The following is a 21,192-nucleotide window of genomic DNA, read 5'->3' as shown; positions in this document are numbered from 1 at the left end:
ACAAGCGAAGTCATAATTATTTAACAGCCTTCTACACAAAACCACATGCAGTGAATGGTACAGGCTTTCGAAAAAGTGTCTTTGAATGTACCCAAAAACTAACTTCAGCCAACTTGTTGAGACGACAAGTGGTTTATAACCGCCTGCTACGAAATCGCATGCAATGGCTGCACTCGGCTACCAGCGACGTGTTAGCTGGTGTGCAGTTCAGTGCAATGCAGTAGGGCCTAGTCTCACTACTACTGCCAAAATGTTTCAAAGAGCTCTAGGGGAAGTTTTGCCTCCATTTTAAGCACCACAGTGGATTGGTTGCACCAAGTTGATGTAAGCAATGTTGCTGTCATCACAAAAGCGGAATTTTCTGGGAAGACTTAGCTTCCACCGTTGATTGCTAAGGAAGCCGTCAAAGTGGCCTTTTTCAAGGACACTGCTCAGGATTTTTTGTCCCTAGCAGTCGACAGCCATGAAAGGTGGCCTTTAGAAAGGCCTGAATTTTTTTTTTTAATTGTCTTTAGGAAACAATATTATCATGGGAGGTAAAACACATCACTTGTGGCATGCCCACCTGGCTACATTGCAAAACGTTCAGCAGTGCCCAATCTGGCGACATTACAAGGCGTTCAGCACGATAATGAAAAAGCAAGATAGCATGAAATGCAACTATAATTAAATTATAGCGATAATTAAAAGATCTTTCTGAAAATTGGAAACAAAAGCAAGTTCACAAAATCTTGTATTATTGGACCTGACGGTATGGTTGGAAATGTATGGGGAGAGGTGGCGCTGCCAGAGAGAGAAAACTTTATTCTCTAAACAGCCCTAGTCCGGGCCGTCGTGCCACAGTCTCTTCATTAGGAGATGGCTGGTCCATAGAACTCCCAGAGGTCCGCACTAACACGAAGGCAGTGGGCCGCCAGAAGTTCTTGCGTCGATTTGCCGCAAGCGAACGTACGCGTTCCGGATAATCTCCCGTCCGCAGCTGCAGATGACACGGCCGCTTTTCTTTTCCTTGTACCATTGGCGTGACGAGGATAGGGACGCACCACAATCCTCACTCGAGACCGACAACGCTTTCTCCAATAAGAAGTGCGCACTAAGAGTTCAACACTTATACCACCATGGCATCCAGACAGCAACTCAATCTTCATGATTCAATGAATGCACCTATGACGGCTGAACAAAGTCGCAGCCTCAGTCGCATCGTGGACTTCGAGTGCTCTGAAGAAACTCAGAACGTGAGCTACACGTCGTGGACTTCAACCACCCCCAATAAACTCTTTATGCTTGGAAACTGGCAGGTGGTGGCATTCCGTTTTGCACCAGGTTCGCGATACGCTCGATGCTAGCAGAAACTATTCAGCCTTTTATTAGGTGCAACGCATCTCTTTAACTCGCCTTGCCCCGCGTCGTCGTCGCGGCGTAGTCCGCATCCCTCCCCCATTCTCCTCGCCGCGGCAGCTGTGCGCTCCGCCGCTCTCACTGCAGCGCCATCTGTGCGTCAGCACGGTCAGCGCGCAGCTTGCGCTCGGTTAAAAATTTACACCATCTTCCCGCGAGGGGAACCATGGGGTAGACGCGACGCATCAGGGGTGAACATGCTGCGTAAATAGGATGCACAACAGCAGCAATCCACACGCTGACATCGCTAACATAATGGAAATGCAACGGCAACCCCCGATGCGTTGCATCTACCCCATGGTTCCCCTCGCGGGAAGATGGTGTAAATTTTTTATGATTTCTGGGCAGCAGGAGAGGGCAAAAGCTGCCGATCTCATTTTGGGATCGCTTGCATTTTCAGATTGCATACACAAACAGCACCATTCATAGGGTTGTCTCCGATATCTTGATGCATTGCTATTTGATGAAGAACAGTGCAGCCATCGCTGAGTTATTTGTGATTACAGGGTCAGATTTTAAATTTCTCGCCTCCTCTACCGAAGTGTGATGAACCGTGCACCAACTGCAAGTGGAGCAACTGAATGGAAAGTTTGGCTGTCGCTCACTCAGCCTAGCAAAAGCTAGTGGGACACTGAATCTGTCTGATGGTACGGTGTTCTGTTATCGCGCCCTGTTGCGGAACTTTCACACCGGAAGCTATTTGGCTAATACTATTCAAGTTGGGTCTGCAAAAAAGTCAGTTCTAAGTTCTCCGACGTGATGAGTGGAATTTTCGATGCCCCTTAGCGAAACTGACACCTCGTTATCAAGAGCCACAACGACCACACCTTTAGCTAATGTTAATTTTGAGTAAATTTTTGCGGCGTTGGTGCAAAAGGGGGGGTAGAGAAGAGAAGAAATATCGTTTGTGGGGGGGGAACAAGATCGAAGATGGAGGAGGATCGAGGGAGTGTGAGAGGTTGGAGGTCGAGAACGAAGAGTCGCATGGCAAGGGCAGCTGGAACACTATCGTTTTTTGACATCATTTGCAGCGAAGCAAGCAGATACACTGCTAATTTTCTTTTTCTGTTCTTTTCTTTAAGACTACAGCAGCAAAAACTGAAACTGGATTAGTGGCTGCCGCCTAAACCTTGCACACACAAACTTCACTGAAGCGAAAGGTGCGCAATTCATTCACTTGCTTGTACGAACTGCGGCTTTAAAAAACATGGGTAACCTAGTTATCAAATGTTCTTACGAAGAAGTGTTCACTAGCTGTTAAGACTAGGTGCAGTAGCCTAATTTCCATTCTGCCGCCACAGTCACTTCATTGAACAGTTGTGGCTTACCACTTCGGAAGTCGTCTATCATAAGCGGTGCTCCACTAGTTTAGGGGAACATTTCTTCTATCTTCATTCCAACAATTGACAGGAGATTCAAGACCAGCGATTTTTTATGGCGCTGTCACTGACTTGGCTGGCCAGATCAGTGCTGTGGCAGAGGTGACCCGACTTTACATAGTTCAGAGAGATCTACCTGACGAAGGAAAACATCAAGTCAGCTGCGGCCTCGAAAATTTCTGGCTGTTTTTCTATCGTGCGCTGAAAACTGAGAAGCAACTTTATGAAAGGTGTTCTCTGTAGCCCTTTGGCGATTTGTAGAACAATTTTTGGCAGCATAATTACCAATTTCAACTTGTTTCTTCATTGAATAAAACCGTTTTTCTATATTCAGCACTCTATTTTGCCTTTATCAGGCCACAATCAAACGAGAGCCTACTGACGGTCACATTAGCTGCATTGTAGCCTGAAACAGTGCCAGCTTCAATGGAAGAATTACCTTAAAGAGAACGGCTGTACCAGGGGCATTTCATTTTTTGACCAACAAAAGTCCATTTCATTTAACAGAGCGCCTGAAAAAGTCAACGTTTTAAGTGTCCCCTCAAGCTTCATTTAACGAGATATGGTGTTTTGTTCAAACAAAGGCCACTCAGTTCAAGCTCCCTTCTTTAAAGAAGAAATCTGGCATTACAATCAAAATTTTACATGTTGGCTCGACGTAGTGCAAGAAACACTAACTGCGTGTGAAAGAGTGGTTTCAGTAAGTGTTCGACTCCAAGCATTTCCAAGAGTGTTTACTGTAGCTGTTACACAGAAGTGACGCCTCATGCCTGCTTATATCCACAGAGGTAGGAACGTTAAACCCCTGAGGAGTAACTCTGAACACCTGCAGTTGCTTAAATGATAACTGTTCAGTGTCTGTATTGTGTGCCCCCTCTACAACACATACCATTGCACAAAGTGGACGACCTCAAGGAGCTGACAAAAGCAATGAGCTCAAAAGTACCTAGAATACAGGGGCAGGCTAGAATAGAGTACCTAGGTCACAAAGGACGCGCGCACATGGTGTGGATTACCACCTAAAAACATGCCAATAGTTACACTCGCTGGCACCTGTTCAAAGTAAGCACGAGAGCTATCAAACTCTGTTCAAAGCGAGCGATATGCAAATACTCCACAAAACCAGCAACGCTCACCACAGAAACGGGCACAAGCCAATCAAAACGTAAACAATACCTTTAATTCATTCACATTAACCTAGCTTTGCATCAACGTCACAGTCGTCGATCCCGTCACAATACCGCGATCATCACTTAATCTTAGACAGGTCTTGACCGAACACCTTTTCAAACAGTTCCCGGTCCACTATGCCACCATGCTTGAGCGACACGAACAGCGGGTCGTTCGGGCTGCTGTAGCGGTGCAGTCTGATGAACCACGAGCCCCAGGCTTGGCCAGAGTCGGAAAAGTTGGCCACGTCGGACGTTTGGAAGACGTGGTCCTGCCGGTTGCCCCAGAACGTCATGTGGGCGACGCGCAGCTGGGAACAGTCCTTGTTGACGTACATGATTCCCACCACACGCTCCGACAGGTAGCCCGTCGTGAGGAGCACGATGCTTGCCGACAGGGTGAGCGCCACCAGGGCATGGCTGGCCACGGGCGACATCCAGCCCATAATCTCCGCTAAAAAGAGAGGAGGGCAGACCAAGAGGGTGCCGACGGACTGGTAGACCTTAAAGCGGCACAGCATGCGGAGACCCTTGATGTACGGGTAGTGGAATATGGTCTTCCACTCGGAGTCGTCCACGGTCTGGTTGAGCTTCTCTTCAGCTTTCGCTGCCGCCGCGGCCACTTTCCGCGCTGCATCGACTTGGCAATGCCTCTGGAACCGCGCAGGACCGAAGACCACGGCGTTGTTCAGAAGCGGCGACCGTGTACCTTGAAGGGTACAGAGAAAGCGCGTCGGTCCGGCCGACTTCACTGCGGGACCGATGGACCGTCTGAGAGCTCGCAGCGAGAGAGCGAGCGAAGGCAGCCTCGTTTCCATTGCGCGAGGAATTGGACGTGCTTTCCCGATCACTCAAGAGCGACGTTTTCAAGCTGAAACATCTCCACGCACGGACGCACGCCTTTCGTTCTCCCCTTTACGACTTTTGGCGTGAAGGTAACGCACATTTTATTTTCACGGTAAGAGGGGGAAAAGATGGCGCTGCTGGCGGATTTGACGCATTGGCGGTCTTTTCAAATCTTGTGAATGAAGGAGGAATTTGCAAGAAGCTTCCTCGATCTACCAATGGTGGTCACTGGTTAGTCTTCGCAAACTCCGATAACACAGCTTCGAGAGAACGTGATAGAGCAGGGCATAAGGAATCCACGAGTTGGCGTAAGTGCACGCAACGAGTTATCACGCTGGAGCAAAAAAATTGCATCTCACTGAGGTAGCTTACTCTATGCAGCCCTAGGCTGCACCGATGGCGATATTAGGCGCTACAGAACACTGAGACAAGGATGAAGAGCACAGATCACTATCTTCTTGGCGCTGGCTTCTAATACGCATGCAATCTCCCAGCTTGCAAACCTGTTTTTCGCCTATCCTCGAAACGGTGTGCCCGCTTTAAAGTGTGGTGTGATGGACACATAGGAACAACCAAGAGGAGGCGTTAATAAAAACAACTCAAGAGCATACCACATTGACAAAGCCAAGCAGCGGAGCGGAGAGCAAGGTAAAAAACACGCGACGAGGAGTGGAAATCGTTTGGCGTTGAGAGTAAATTCATTCGCAATCAGTCGACAGAACAGATGAGCGGCGGCGGTGGCTTCTGGAGTGATGCATCGATATCGTTCATTCATTAAATTGTTTGACGTCATAATCAGTCGACTGAACCGACGCGCGGCGGCAATGGCTTGCGCAGTGATGCATTGATATTGTTCGTTTGTTCCAATGGGAGGATTGTGAAGATAGGGATATAGGAAAAAGTAAGGGCGGTTGCCATCAGAAAGTGCTACGAGAATGCGGTGATTGCATCAATATTCATTGGGCTGCCACCCCTACCGTGGCACTGTGCCGGACAGCGCATGTGTTTTGTCTCGGCGTGCAGTTCAGTGCGCTTTCTGCGTGATAACCTAGCTTTTGCTCGACAAAGTTTGTTTAACCACATTAAACCACGACAAGATTTATGGCTACGGGTTGCGTGGATGTATATTGCCCGGTATGCAAAACTCGGATGAACAGCCATCCACCACCGAGAGAAATAAAATTTGCTCATACCTTTCGCATTAATTCTGTCACCTCTATATCGTATGCTGAAAAGCTTCACTGGGCATCCACCTTCACAGAGTGGTATGGCTCCTATTTTCTTGCGATAGCAAACAAAAAACGCCTTAAAACAGTATTTTAACCGCAAAATACAACGCGGCTCGCGCTCGTGGTGGTGGTGGTGGTGGTAATACGCATTTATTTTATGTACAAGGGATACAAAGACGCCATGTTACGCTTTAGCGAATTTTGGTGTCTAGGGGAGAGGGATTAGGTAATGGGAGTTGGGGAAAAAGTAGGATACATCCAATGGTACATCCCATTGGGTGTGGAATTAAAGGAAATTGTGAAGGCCCGAGTTCTCGACGAAGTTTCGTAGAGCAAGCGCCGTTCTTTGCTCTGATTGGAACTGCCTGGATAAAGCCAATCATTAAGGCTCGGTGGGATTGCCAATCCTACGGTTTTGAAGGCTTGTTCGCGACAGTCGGCAAAACGAGGACAGTCCCACAGGATGTGTGCAATGTCATTATTGGCTGAGCACCGCGAACACTCGGGGTCATCTAGGCTGCCGAATCTTGTGGCGCGAAAGTGTGGGGTTCTTGCCGATCCAGTTCTAATCCTGTGAACGATCGTAATTCGAGGGCCAAGCCCAACAGTAACAAAAAGTCCGAACAAATGGCGCGCCAGCAGTGCGAATGCGGGAAAATTTAATTGAATTAGGCGCACCTGCATTGCGTTTATCATGGAAGGACAGAGACAGCAGGGGAACAGCGCGAAAGAAGTCTGGGGAGAGATGAGAGGCAGTTACGTTAAAGTGTTACGTGCCGGGGCTGCAGAAGATTTCGACGACACTTGCAGCGAAGCGAGCAGATACGCGGCCATTTTTTTAAATAGGGGCTACAAACGCATACGCCAGGTTTGAACATTTCAAAAAAAAATTCACCATCTTCCCGTAGGGGAACCCTGAGTAGTATGCGAAGCAGCCATGGGGTCGACTCAAGTGGCGCCCCCAGCGGAGTATGCAGCGGCTACCGTCGCGCCTCTAACCCTAAGCTGCTTCGCATTATCGCGCGCGGAGCCGCAGGTGTTGCCATTCGTTGCGCAATCCCAGAGAAGAGAGGAGCTTCGGAGAGAAGAGGAGGAGTGCCGGAGAGGAGAGGAGATGAGACAAGAAGAGGAGAGGAGGAGGATGTGCATGCGCAGTGGGGGTGTGGACGCCGCACAACGGCGGAGGGAACATGCGCGACCATAAGCTGCTTCGCATCTAAAAAAATCGAATTATATGGGTTTAACTCCTCAGGCATTGTGCTGTTTATCCCAAAGACGCGTATTGCATCCCGACTGCGGCGTAATTTGTGATATTGGGGCGGAAAACGAAGACTCTCGTGTGTCGAGGTTTCGAGAACGTTGAAGATCCCCAGGTGGTGGAAATTAATCCGGAGCCCTCCACTGCGGCGCGCCTCACAGCCCGGGTGTACCTTAGGCGGGTTAGCCCCGTTTACATTGACCCGACGAGGGCGCGTTGAGTCGAAATAAACAGGTTCTTCGGACGGGTTGGGTCGGAGAGCCATCGCGGCGAGTCCATTCGACTCGGAGGCAGGGGGTGGGTTGGCTGGTTCGTCGGGCTGAGTCGGAGGGCCGCGGAGAGCAGAATACCGTATTTGCGCGGTTCTAACGCGCCCACCATCGTTGCACGCGGGTAAGTTCACGCAAGAAAATTCGAAAAAAGAAAAACAATTGGACGCTGACGGTACTGCGCAGATGGAAAAGACATGTCACCACGTACATGGAAGAGGGAGATTTTATTCGTTTGGCATATGCAGCTGTGGAAGTTAAAAATTTACACCATCTTCCCGCGAGGGGAACCATGGGGTAGATGCGACGCATCGGGGTTTTCCGTTGCGTTTCCGTTATGTTAGCGTGTCCATTGTTGTTGTGTGTCCATATTTTACGCAGCATGTTCACCCCCGATGCGTCGCATCTACCCCATGGTTCCCCTCGCGGGAAGATGGTGTAAATTTTTATCGGGGTGTCCGGTGCTTGTTACGGTTGCGCCGACCATCGCGATATCAGGCCTGTTAGTCTCCATTTCAAATCATCGGCGGTCACCGGAGGATGTCATCGGAGGAGCGCCGGTGGAACGACTGAGCGGAGCGGCGCAGTTACCGCGTTTATATGTACGGTGAGGGGAATGAGAGAGAGAGCAGCACAGAGCAGCGCATGCGCATGTGTTAACCGAGTGCAAGCTGCGCGTTAACCCGCCCCCACGCATAGCTGGCACGGCGACGGAGCGAGCGCCGGCGAGCGCTAACACGCAGATGGCGCTGCGGTGAGAGCGGCGCTAGCGCGCAGCTCACTGCGCGGGGAGGAGAATGGGGGAGGGATGCGGACTACGCCGGACGACGCCGGAGGGACAAGGCGAGTGAAAGAGATGCGTCGCATCTAAAATGATTGTACTTCATAAGATTGCTTATCCAGTTCCTGCTGGAAATAAAGTTATAACGACGGACGCCGGGTACCAACTGCTGAACGACCCGACGGCACACACGCGACACGGGACGTCGGTGCAACGCGACACGAACCCGGACCTGGCTTTCAGCAATAGGGCCGGTGTGCGGTGGAGGAACACGGGAGAGACGTTGGGTAGTGACCACTGTGTGTTGGCGATGGTGGTGCCGCTGCGTGGGAGGGCCCCGCAGCCACGAAAACAGCAGTTTACAGACTGGAGTGCGTACAGGGAAGCTCTGAGCGAAGTGCCGGGGGAGATTGGCGACATCGACGAGTGGGCAAGCGCGATCAACGAGGCGACGTGCAAAGCGACGACGGAGATCGAGGCGGACGACGAGACCCCACAGGTGGACAGCCGACTTGCGCACCTGATGGAGGCGCGGAACTCGCTGAGGGAAAGATGGAAACGGCAACGACACAACCGGGCGCTGCGCAAGCGGGTGGCCCAGCTGAACCGTGAGATAGAGCGGCACAGCGCGGCTCTCTGCAGGCAGCAGTGGCACGCGGTCTGCCAGGAGGCGGATGGTCAAATTCATAAAAGTCGTACCTGGCAGCTGCTGCGCCACTTGCTGGACGAAAGTAAGACGAAGGGAACGCACCACCACATCTTGGCGCGCATGTTGCACAAGGCGAAGCGGGAGCTCGGCGAGGCCGAGGTCCGGAGGCGATTGAACAACAAGTACCTGCCGGCCACCCCACCGGACCCCCTCCCGAGCTACACGGGCACGGCCAACAGCCAGCTAGACGCAGACATCGAGGAGTGGGAGGTCCGCGCGGTGATCCAAACAATCAACGGCAGATCGGCGGCGGGGCCGGACAAGGTGTCGAACAAAGCGCTGCGGAACCTCGGCGACGCGGCGGTGACTGCACTGACGTGCTACTACAATAAGTGCTGGCGCGCAGGCAAGCTGCCCAAGAGTTGGAAGGACGCGCGGACGGTGCTGATCCCGAAACCGGGCAAGCCGCCGCACATTGACAACCTGCGACCGATCTCGCTGACGTCGTGCGTCGGGAAGGTCTTTGAACACGTGCTACTGAACCGCTGGCAGAGGTACCTGGAAGAAGAAGGGCTCTACCCCGACACAATGTTGGGCTTTCGGGCCAAGTTGAGCACGCAAGACGCGATGCTGTTGATCAAGCACGAGGTCCTGGACCAGCACACCCGTTCCTTAGACAACAAGGCGGTGCTGGGCCTGGACTTGCAAAGCGCGTTTGACAAGGTCCATCACTCGGCAATCCTGAAGCAGGTGTCTCGACTGAACATGGGAGAGCGCACGTTTTCCTACATCAAAGACTTCCTGACCGACCGCACGACGACGATCGTGGCGGGCGACATCGAACTACCGAGCAAAACGCTGGGGAGCGTGGGCACGCCGCAGGGCGCCGTGATCTCGCCGGTGCTGTTCAATCTGGTAATGATCGGGGTGGCCGAGCGTCTGCAGAGCCTCCCGGGAGTCAGCCACACGATATACGCCGATGACATAACGATATGGATGACGGGCGGTAGCGACGGCGAGATCGAGGCGTCACTGCAGCGGGCAGTCGACGAGATCGAGGACCAGCTACGGGGCACGGGACTTGTGTGCTCGCCGACAAAGTCGGAGCTGCTGATCGTGCCGCCGCGAGGAGTAAGAAGGAGCAGGACGGCGGAGCCGGACATCACACTACGAACGAGCGACGGAACGATCATCCCGAGGGTGAAAACGCTGCGAGTGCTCGGGCTACACATGGACGCCGGGCGCAGCAACGGACTAACGATTGCAAAGCTGGACGCGAAGGTGTCGGCGGCGATCCGACTCATCCGCAGAGTGTCGACGAGATATGCGGGCATGAAGGAAGCCAGTCTGCTGAAGTTGGTACAATCGTTTGCGGTCAGCCACGTGGCCTACGTCGCAGCTTTCCACGACTGGAAGGCGGCGGAGCGCCAGAAGGTGGACGCGCTTATACGCAGGGCATACAAGGCAGCGTTGGGGCTTTACACGTACACTAGTACGGAGCGACTCTTGGAGCTTGGGGTCCATAACACGCTGGACGAGGTGGCCGAGGCGCAGTGGACGGCGCAGCGGGTCAGGTTAGCGAGTACCAAGACTGGGCGCTACATACTGAAAAGAGTGGGATATCGCGGAGGGCTGCAGGGAAGTGCGGGCCGATCGCCGTTGCCGCGCGGGTTGCTCAGCTCGTTGCAGGTGCCGCCGATCCCGCGCCACATGCACCCAGAGGTGGATCGAGGGCGACGGCTGGCGAGGGCGAAAGCCCTCACGGCCACGCATGCGACGGACAACGGAGCACGATACGTCGACGTGGCGAGGTACCCGGACAAGCCGGGAGCCTACGCCGTGGCGGTGTGTGCGGCGACTACCGGAGAGCTACTAGCGTCATGCAGCGTGCGGGCGCGAAGCCCGGGACAAGCGGAGGAGCTGGCTATCGCGTTAGCCCTGACGGACCCACACTGTACCACGGTGCTGAGTGATTCGAGGAGCGCGATCATGAACTTTGCAACGGACAATGTGTCCCCGCGCGCGGCCAGGGTGTGCGGGGCCCTAAGACACAGAACGATGCCGGTCACCGTGAAGTGGTTCCCGGCCCACATGGGGACGGTGAGCATCGGAGAGAACCGCAATGAGGGAGCGGACCGGGCGGCGCGTGCGCTCACAAGTCGCGACGCGTGCCCGAGCCCCCGACATGCAGAAGACGAAGACCACGACGAGGTGCTGCCGATCACCTCCTACCGGGAGGTGTTGGAGTGGTACCGGGAGGGCAGGCGAGTGTACCCGCCGCCCCACCGAAAACTCACGAGGCAGGAGGCGACGACGCTACGTCAATTACAGACCCGAGCGGTGTGGACACCGGTTGTTGCAAAACACGTGTGCCCTGAGGTGTACGCGAGTGATGTGTGCGCGGTGTGCGGCAAGGGCCGGGCGACCATGGCGCACATACTGTGAAACTGCAAAGTGAGCGAAGGGACTACAGACGCGTTGCCACAGAGCCTGGAAAAGGCGGTGGCAAAGGTTGACTACGACGCCCAGCGCGAGGCCGTCCAGCAGACGTTGGTGGCCCTCGAGCGACAGATGCCGAAAGCGCAGCCCTGCGAAGGGGCGGTGCGAGTAGGCAGCTGAAGCCGAGCGGCCCGCCAACGTGACGTTTAGGCCGCGTCACAACTTGCCGGAAATAAAGATGTTGTTTCTCTCTCTAGCGGGAAACACTGAAGCTGTTTGCGATTTCAAGTGCCTTGATCTTCATAATTCTAGGCGTTACGGGCTGATTGTAGCAGCACAAAAAAAAAATGTGCAACAGCTTAATTACCAAGGTATGTGACATGCCAATGAGGGATTAAGTGCGCCGAAATTCACATCACTGTTGACGGATTGTTTTTAATGGATTGAGTTGGATTTTGCGGGGACTATGTGTCCGTTCCGCATGGCAATGCTGCTGACCACTTTAAAGCCTATTTCGGTTTTTGAGCCCGATTGTAACGCGCACACAAATATTAAAGCTGCCTTTTAGCAAAAGATGCACCCTCTTTTGCTAAAAGGCAGCTAAAAGGCACCATATCGTGAAAATATGGTAGCTCCTTTTCCGGGAACCCTGCCGCTCCCCTCCCCTCGATTCTGTGGACGGGGTTCATTTTAACGCGGGAGGGATCGAGGTAGCTGAACGCACCAGTCGACTCAACCCTTTCTCGTCGAGTCCATGTATCCGGGGCTTATGATCCACCTCAGCGGGTGCGCTGCGGCTCGCAGCATCCTCTAAAAACCGCACCGGTGCGCACCATCTGTCCTCGATAAACCGGGGCGTAATGTAGCGTGGCAGTTTTATCAGCGATGCTCTTTGAGCTGGTGGTTGGGCCGGCGAACGTGCGGACGAAAACCTCGCCGAGCGATGACGTCATCGCGCGCGCCGGCGCCGCTTCACCGTAGCTTTGCCTCGCCGCGCTCGGGCGGGACTCCTGTCGCCACCGGTCGGATGCGCGATGCAACGGGTACAAGCACGGTTTTGGAAACGCGTCGCGGGGTGGCTTGCTCTGTCGGTTGTGGCGACGTGGCGCATTTTTGACGGTGCGAAGAGAAGAATTAACGCCAAAATAAAAGAAGCCAAAAGGTCGACAAGTGATAGCGTTAATCACCTTCTTAATTAGCGTCCCACACGCCAGATCGCACAAGCCGAACCATGGACACCGAAAGAGTTAAAAAAAAATCACGCCATATCCACGGAATGAATGATGATAAGTGGGGCGAAGCTCGAGAGGGGGAGATCATCGGTAACCGTAACTCTCCCGTGAAAGTTCGCCCATTACATCATTAAGAAAGACGTAAGACTGTGTGCGTACATTGTACAAATCAACTTTTATTTTCGGAGTCAATGCTCCCAGGCCCAGACCTGGTGAAAGACCCCGCGCCATCGAGGACTACCCCGCACCTCCACCACAATTTGTCACGTAGGATGGGACCCAACGGTAAAGAAAGAACTTTTATTTAGGGCGAACTTGTGCCCGAACAAGACGAGAGGAAACGAGCAAAGGTCCTTGCGTCTCGTTCGATCTCCGAGAACGACTGCCTGCGTTCGTGGCGTGATCTCTTGCGTGATCTCCCCCTCGCAGTGCACGTGCGCTCGCGCCTCCGTTGGCGAACACAGACAAGCTCGCGCTCCCGGTGCCGAGTTTGCGCTGCCGGTTGCAGCCGGTTCTTGCGCGTGCAACGCGGCCCACTTTGCGACATCTCCGAAAGCATGCGGCGGTCACGTACCACGAGACACAAGGGATGGACAGACCCATGGCTTTAGGAGCTTCGCCCCTAAAAAATGTACGCCATCCCGCCCGGTGAAAGTGTATGTCCAGAGTCGAGACTCCCGACACAGCTTCCTCGTAACCTGGAAACGTTGTACCATCGTCTACGCCTGAACTGTGCCTACGCAAATAGCTACCTATTTCGCCTTGGAGCGACGCCAAATCCGCACCGCGACAATTGTGCTTGTGTCGAAACAATTGAACACATTTTATTAGAATGTGCGGCCTACATGAAACCGAGATCCCACTTCTTTGAAAGCATGGAATGTCTAGAACAGGGGCCAATGACTCTCAGAATTATTTTAGGACCATGGACTCATCCGTCAAAGCAACGCCAAGCTCTACGGGCTTTATTCTCTTATTTGGATGAAATTGGCCTGATTTCAAAATTGTAAATTATGTGGCCCAAGCTCAGAACAAAAATATGCATGTAAGTCCACTACCGCGCCACGTCCACGACAGTTTTTTTTTCTTTTTCTTTCCTGCCCGGCTCTTCCTTGGGCCTTTTCTTCCCCCATCCCCAACCCACAGCAGAGAAGCGTGTAGGCGACTGTAAATGCCGACAAACCTCTCTGCTTTTCCAATAAAGAGCCGTCCCTTCTCTCCAGCGAAGCTTTTGTAAACCACTACACCAGCTGTTGTGGGAGGGTATGAAATGTCCCTCGCTGTCTCGGCGGGCTTGTCGCTTGCACTCGGCTTCTCTGGCGGCAAATGCTGGGTCCTGCCTAGCCTCACACATGCGCTAGCCCTCTAATGACGTTAACCACCTCCTCTTTCGAGAGAAGCTGCAAACCCTTTGATCACCGGCGCCTTATCATCCATCGTGCAGTTTCGATGCCTACTTTGTGTTTTTTTTCTTTGTACGAATACTTAGCTTTACGCTGCATGCCTGCCTATAGCCTGACTCATGCACTCGACGTCTTGGGCGAGAACTGCTGGTTCGTGCCCGGGTTTTAAGTGCAATGCACTTCTTAAGCGACCCTGAACCTGCGTCCACCGGCGATGTCCGCGCACGTGGAGATGGGCGCGCGCAGCCTGGCCGCTGACATGGCACATACCCACGTGGGGGATTGGCCAGGAATCTCCTCGTCTTCCTTGGCAACGGGGGGAGATGGGCGCGCGCTGCCTGGCCGCTGACATGGCACATACCCACGTGGGGGATTGGCCAGGAATCGGGCGTGAGAAGGGCTAACGCACCTGCTTAAAGGAGTACTGACACGAAATTTCAAAGCTGAGATCCGCTCTAGCAATCACGTACAACGACAACACAAATAGGTGTCTGTGAATAAATGCATCTTTCTTTCTTTGTAGTTGTGTGTGTGTGTGTGTGTGGTCTCTCTTTCGCGAACATTACCGAACCGCGCAAATTCAACGCGTGCATTCGCACTTTCACATTCTTCCCCTCGGGGAAATGCGGGGAATTTTTTGTTTAAGACACGAAATTTTCTGACCAACGAGAGGATGACAGCCTTGTTGTTAAATTTTGAGCATGTGTATATGACATGAAAGATTTTGCATATTATGGGGATATGAGGTATTACCAACGCTGCATTCGGCAGTCGCTGATTCAACGGCCGAACCTCAAGGCTTTAGGTTTCACAACTCATCAGGAGGGTGTTGGTTTCCTCTGAGTTTTCTTTCTCATACTATGGGAGTACAGTTGAAACTCGATTTTACGAATTTTCCGATTTAACGAACACATTCGGATTCCCCCCGCAGTTGCCCATAAGCCTAATACTTATGGGCAACTGAGCAACTGTGCAACCATGCACAACCTAGTCATAAGCACTACCTTAAACTAGTGCATACTATTTCTTACACTTAGTTCATTTACTAACCACGCAGTTGTTAGTGGCAGAGCCTACGAACAAAACTGCGGGGTAGTAAGGTTCGTAAGGAGTTAGTAAATACGGCCGTTACTACCTTTTTACGACCTTTGATGCTACGGACCCCGAAGCATGCTACACGGACGCCGCGAGCTACCGCTTCCGGCGTGCACAAGTCGCATTACTTACGGAGCACCCTATCTGGCATTGAAACCACAAGAATCAGCAAAGATCGACATCCTCATACGGAAATCATATGTCAGCTCTAGGCCTACCAGCCTACACATCCACAGATCGCCTCCTCCGGCTTGGGCGCCACAATACCCTGTCGGAACTAATTGAAGCCCACTCTACCAGCCAGCTCCAACGACCACAAATGACTGCTACTGGACGACACCTCCTTAAACGCCTGAGCCGCCCTAGGCCTCCAACCCCCGAAACCTTCTGCAGCCTCTCGACTCCTACCCGAGATGCCATTCATGTCCTTCCAATACCCAAACATATGCACCCCGTCTACAACGTAAGTCGCCGCCAACATCGCGCACGCCTACTCCTCAAAAAGTGCGGCGCCGATCCCGATACCTACTACAATGACGCAGCCCCATACCACACATACCCGGCCCATGCAGTAGCAGCAATCCACTCAACCAACGATATCACAGCTTCTGCCGCAATGCCGACGACATCCATTGATACTGCAGAAGAGGCTGCAATCACATCGTCTATCACCAACGCACCTTCATCGGACATCACAGTACTGACCGACTCACTCCCAGTCCGCTTGCCGCCGCTACGCCACGCGACGCATCCCTCGCATCAGCTCCAACATCATAGCACGCCGATCAGCGCCCCCAACGACCCGTATAGTGTGGATCCCTGGCCACATATCTCTTCCTGGGAACGAGGTGGCCCACGCCACCGCCCGCGAACTCACTTACCGGACATTCCAGAGCAACGACGTACCAGCCCACGAAGACCCAACCCTCCACCTCCTACCCCCGACGTACTCCGACATCTTAGCCCACCACCACGACTCTATCGCCCCCCCCCCCTCCACACACACACACACACTCCTCCCTCACAAGCACCGACGCCAGCATATGGCGCCGTCTACGAACACAGACGGACGACAATCACAATCGCCTTCACTATGTCTCCCCCAACGTCTATCCATTCAAGTGTCCATACTGCAACTCTCCCAACCCCGCCAGCCACCTAGTTTGGACATGTCCGTCCAATCCGCCACTCCCCACCCCTCTCCCCCTCTCCTGAGCATTGGTAGCGCGCGCTGCGCTGCAGCCAGCTAGAAGAACCCGAAGCCCTGATTCTCCGGGTGAAGACTGCCGTCACAGCCCTCGGCCTACCGGAATAGGATGGCCACCCACTGCTCCACTTTTTAACCCAACTCCCTCCCCCTCTTTTCTCAATAAACGTTTTCGATAACAACTACTCCGTGAGGCGCCGTGCACCGCGCCCAGGGCCGACCTTACCTCATTCGGCGCCCTGTGCGAACTACTGCGAAGAAGACACCCCCCCCCTTCCCCCCCCCCCCCCAACTTCCGCCCGTCAAACTCATTCTTGCAGCGAAGCTGTCTATTGCTAGGATCCAGCAGACCGTCTCCGACTACGGAGCGATGTAGTCAAGAATACCACGCGAGCGTAGCGCCACATTGCGGCGCCCACATAAATCCATGGGATCACAAAACTGTGCGCCACGCCTTCAGCGCAAGGGAAAAATCATACAAATTAAAAAAAAAAACGTTGTGCGGCCTCCATATTTTAATATAACAAGGCTTATATTGCCCCTGAGGAGATGCCAGCAAATGTTGAACTGGCAGCACCCTCGCAGCGGATATCCACCACTACATGGAATTGACCCTTTCAGTAAATTTCGTGTTCCACCCTACCTAAGCAAAGCGTCTGAAGGTGTACTGCATCGTTTGCGTCTCAACGTGGCTTACACCCGAAGCTTCAAGTTCAAAATAGGGTGGGAGGGTTCACCACTGTGCCCCACGTGCGCTGTGCGCGAGACTACCGAGCACTTGTTGTGTATATATGCCCGCGATTTTCCGCTGCGCGAGTTACAGCGGCGTGCTGCCTGTCTCGTGTTCGACGCTGAGCAAGCCTTCAGTTGTGTCACTTTCTTGGACCCTGGGACAACAACAATGACTCATATTTAGGGACAAAAATTCTTCTGCGTTTTTTGCGAGATTCAGGACTAGACAAAACTTTGTAATTCTTCCATTGTGCGCATGGCTACGTCTGCACGCGTTTGCGTCGTCGTGTACGCTTTGACTCCTTTTTCTTGTTAGGCGCTCTGCGCTTCCTGGGCTCCATTCGCTCAATTTTTATTTTCTTTTGCTTAACTTTATTTCGAGTTTTTTTCCTTGCACTACATTGCGAGCCATTTTTATTTAACTTTTGTTTTCTCTCTATTGCTGCTTTCCCGATCTCTCACATTCACTTCACTGCATTGTAATCATCCCCATCTGGCGTAGCAAGCACTGCCGCTAGCAGAGCTGACCTCTCCAGCCCACATTAAAGAGTTCTCTCTCTCTCTCTTTCTCAGCAATAAACTTGTGCTTACAGGCGAATACGACTTTATTGGCGTTTAATTGTAAGCTGGCTTTTCCACATTGTCCGCTGTACAGAGAAGCACGGCCGTCTACGGAGGGAGTATGATCACACAAAACGGCTATAGCTTCCTCTTCCATTCAACCTATCCCAAAATCAATTAAATGACAATTAGTCGCCAAGACGGGTAAACCATTACGCGAAATTTCGCTTCTGTTTAAAACTTACATACTTCACAGTGAAGTTGTCAATATTGGGAAATTCCCGTCTGCTGACAAAATATGCGCCAAACACAAAACATCGCTCAAGACGGGACACAAAGAAGGAGGCTACGCACACATAGCAGCGAGTATACCGACAAAGTGTTTATTGACCTCTCGGCAATATAAACGAGAAGGTTACACCAAGATAAGGGCGGAAAGAATACAGAAACATGAAAGATGACAAAAAACGTTAAAATTATACATGTGCTTCTACGAGAGGAAACGGACAGCCTATGTCTGTCCGCTGGAATAAAACTCCAGTCAGTCCAAGTTTCATTTATGTAATTAACCAAGAAGTAGGGTCAATTGCAAATTGCCAACAAACGCGTGTTGTTTTGTGCACTCCTCGGACTGTGCCCTGGTAAAAGCATATTGTCTCGGCACCGCAGCTCCGTTGGTCATCCTTCTTGACAGAGCGGAAGGACACATTTCTTTTAAGCGACAACTATCTCAGTTCTGTCAGGTGGCGTTCTGTCAGAAATCTTATGCATTTCCCCATAGACTGGTTGGACGATCGAAGAGCACTCATAAAGAAAATGAAAAGAGGCCTTAGGGCCTTCATATTTTAATTTGACTTGTTAAATTGCTCCTAAGAAATGTCTTCCCAGCAATGCGCTTGTGTTTAGGGGTGAAGCTGACTTTTAAGGAGACCCTGCAACACTTTCTTCAACTTTTTTGAAAAGTTTAAATGCTTGCAGAACGCAGTCACCCAACACACCCAGTACTTATATTAGGGGGTCGCAAAGTACCTCATCCAAAAATTACTGCTCTATGCCCATCAGATAACTCGGAAACTCGCTCAAAAGATTTCTCTCCCTTTTCCGGTCTTGACGTTCTTCGACGGCCCGAATTACGTCACTGAGGCCATGTAGCGGCTGTTGGTTAGTTTTCCTTCAGTTGCAGCAATGAACGCTTTTCGAGAGCAACTTTTAAGAAAAGCCACAAAAACAAAGCAGAATTGAAAGGCGCATCTCGTGCGGCGAGGAAATCACGCAGAGCCGCTCCGTGCCGTTCACCAATTTGTTGTTGCTGCTTCCCGCTGTTTCACGGCCCGATCAGCCCCCCCCCCGCGCGCTGTCTACGCCACATGGTAGATGCTAGATGCACGAACACATCTGGCATTAAAGCGGAACGAGCAGCGCTATCGCTACTTTTAAATAGTAGGAGCAGGAATAAGATCTGCGAACTGAAGAGACCAATAAACAGCCCGTTTTTTTTTTTTCGTAGAATACGCCCGAAAATTACGGATTTTTCTACAGTACCCCGCAAGCGCATCCTCACTGGTTAAGTGTGATGTGCAGAGGACCAAACGGACAAGGAAACATTGGCGAAATGCGGTGGTAGCGGTCTCAGTACTACAAAACTAAAACAATGGGTGCCATAGCTCCAGGTAGACACCTCAGGACAGATATTGGCAGAGGGACAAAGTTTCAGCGTTAAACTTGACAGTGGAGTGGGGGCATCTCTTGGCTTTTACATAGAGCATTCACATATATTATTTTTAAAACCACGAATTTATTCGGGGCTGTGGCATGAGGTTGGCGCACCACTTTTCCTCACACACACGGGCAAAAAGCGGGGCCAAATGATGGCTGTCAATATGAGGACAACCTCCTCAAGTAATGTTGTAGACCGTGCGAGGTTTCTTGAGATATAGATCAGGTTTGTTAGCCTAATACAAAAATTAGGCTTTCTCTTGGTTCTTCAAAGGGCATTTTTCAGTTTCTGCTGTTTCTTTAACACATTCAACACACTCCAGTTGTTTAAACATTTCTGTCTCTATTTACTTTAACAAGCAGCCCTGCATACAAATGTACGTAAGAGGAGACAACTGTAGCCACGGGTTGCCATAATAAAGTTTTCCTTCAGTTTGTTTGCAACACGGGAGGGAGGAGGAGGAATGCCTTTATTATCAGAGGGGGCATGAATGCCCTGTTGGGGAAGGAAAGGGACATGAAGGAAGGGAGGGAATAATAAAAAAAACAAAGAACAATGTTCAAGGTTCAATCACCTTAAATGGTGGATAGCATTGTAAAGTCCGTGAACATATAGTTCGCAGAAACCGTGAAGAGATAGGTGCGACGATTTTTAGAGGTGTCGGTCCAGGTTATTACACCAGCTTGTAAAGACCACTGGTTAGTGCGTATTCAATAACTTTATCAAGTACTGAGGGGTACTCTCGAACGCGTCGCAGGTGCGCTTCTTCATCTCCGGGTGGGGAACCGAGGTCCAATAGTGGCTCGCGTCCGGTCTTGAAGTGTGCACAGTGCCATATCAAATGATACAGGTTAGGGACGCACTTCGCGTCACAATACGGGCAGCGTTGGATGTGCGAGCTGGCTCCGTGGGTCCATTTATGTAGTACATGAGGTGTTAGGGCCGTGTTAGCGTAAATCTTATTAGCTACCACCTCGCCCGAGCGTGTGAGTGTCTTGAGCGGGCCCAGCACACCCACCGGGGTGGTATCTTGAAGCCTCTTGCGACTCTCTGCCTTGAATTTCCGCAGATGAAGTTGCCAGTCTGGTCGTGGTAGGTAGGAGATTTCGATCGAAGCCAAAGAATCCCAGGGATGCCTTCCAGGGACGAAGCCCATAACGTCAGCATCTGTTCGATAGCTGAAGATTTATTCTATTTGCCTCTCTTAAAATAAAACCAACCGGGGCTTTAAAATAATGTTAGACTCTGGAAATGCAACCTCTCTTCCCGAAGTAGCGAGACCATTATGCGATTTTTTTTTTCCATATCCATGCACAAAGTAACAATTGCGACAAAAAAAAATCGTTCTTTACTCAAAAATAAGACCAATTCAGTTTTCTGCGTCACTTTTTTCTGCCTTAAGTATATCTTATTTTTCGAGCCGATAACTTCGCGACAAGGCGCTCTTTCAGCGCAAGTTTTGTTCATGCTTCAGCATAATTACAATTGAGTTAGTTTTGTGAATACGGTCTCCCGAAGCCTCCTCACGCGGTTTCTCGGAAGACCAATTCCACCTTCGCACCCTCGTTTTGCGCGTGAAATTGTGGGTCCATGTTTAGCTTGATAATTTTGGATTATTTGGACACAGGCCGTTTTCTCCCTCCCTTCAAAGTGCACCGCCGTAGTCTCTTGTTTTGATGGATGGAAGACAGAGCCAGGTGGACAGAAGAGGGAGGTAGAGAGAGGGGAGGGGGCATTCGGTGCAGGTCGGCGCCCCCCTTTTCGCCAGCGCCCTGGGCCACCGCCCTGTTTTGGGTGTAGGTAAAAATGGTCCTGAAAAAATGGTTCC

The 21,192-nt window shown here is 51.7% G+C and overlaps 1 protein-coding gene across 1 annotated transcript; it reads right to left on the bottom strand.

The window, feature by feature from the left end:
• Nucleotides 1-3,935: 3,935 nt before the first annotated feature.
• On the bottom strand, nucleotides 3,936-4,888 carry LOC144138587 (transmembrane protein 186). The gene has a single exon (XM_077670948.1). The coding sequence runs from the start codon at nucleotides 4,762-4,764 to the stop codon at nucleotides 4,027-4,029; it is 738 nt and encodes a 245-aa protein (XP_077527074.1). The 5' UTR covers nucleotides 4,765-4,888; the 3' UTR covers nucleotides 3,936-4,026.
• Nucleotides 4,889-21,192: the final 16,304 nt, after the last annotated feature.

The sequence above is a fragment of the Haemaphysalis longicornis genome, unplaced genomic scaffold (genome assembly GCF_048455015.1).
Source record: "Haemaphysalis longicornis isolate Haplotype H1 unplaced genomic scaffold, Haemaphysalis longicornis Haplotype H1 scaffold_5, whole genome shotgun sequence".
NCBI lineage: Eukaryota > Metazoa > Arthropoda > Arachnida > Ixodida > Ixodidae > Haemaphysalis > Haemaphysalis longicornis.
Note: the sequence above shows the minus strand (reverse complement) of the source record. Positions and strands in the feature narration are given on the sequence as shown.

What these genes read in the sequence shown, in the direction of transcription:
- LOC144138587 (XM_077670948.1), bottom strand. Translation starts at nt 4,764, where the DNA reads ATGGAAACGAGGCTGCCTTCGCTCGCTCTCTCGCTGCGAGCTCTCAGA.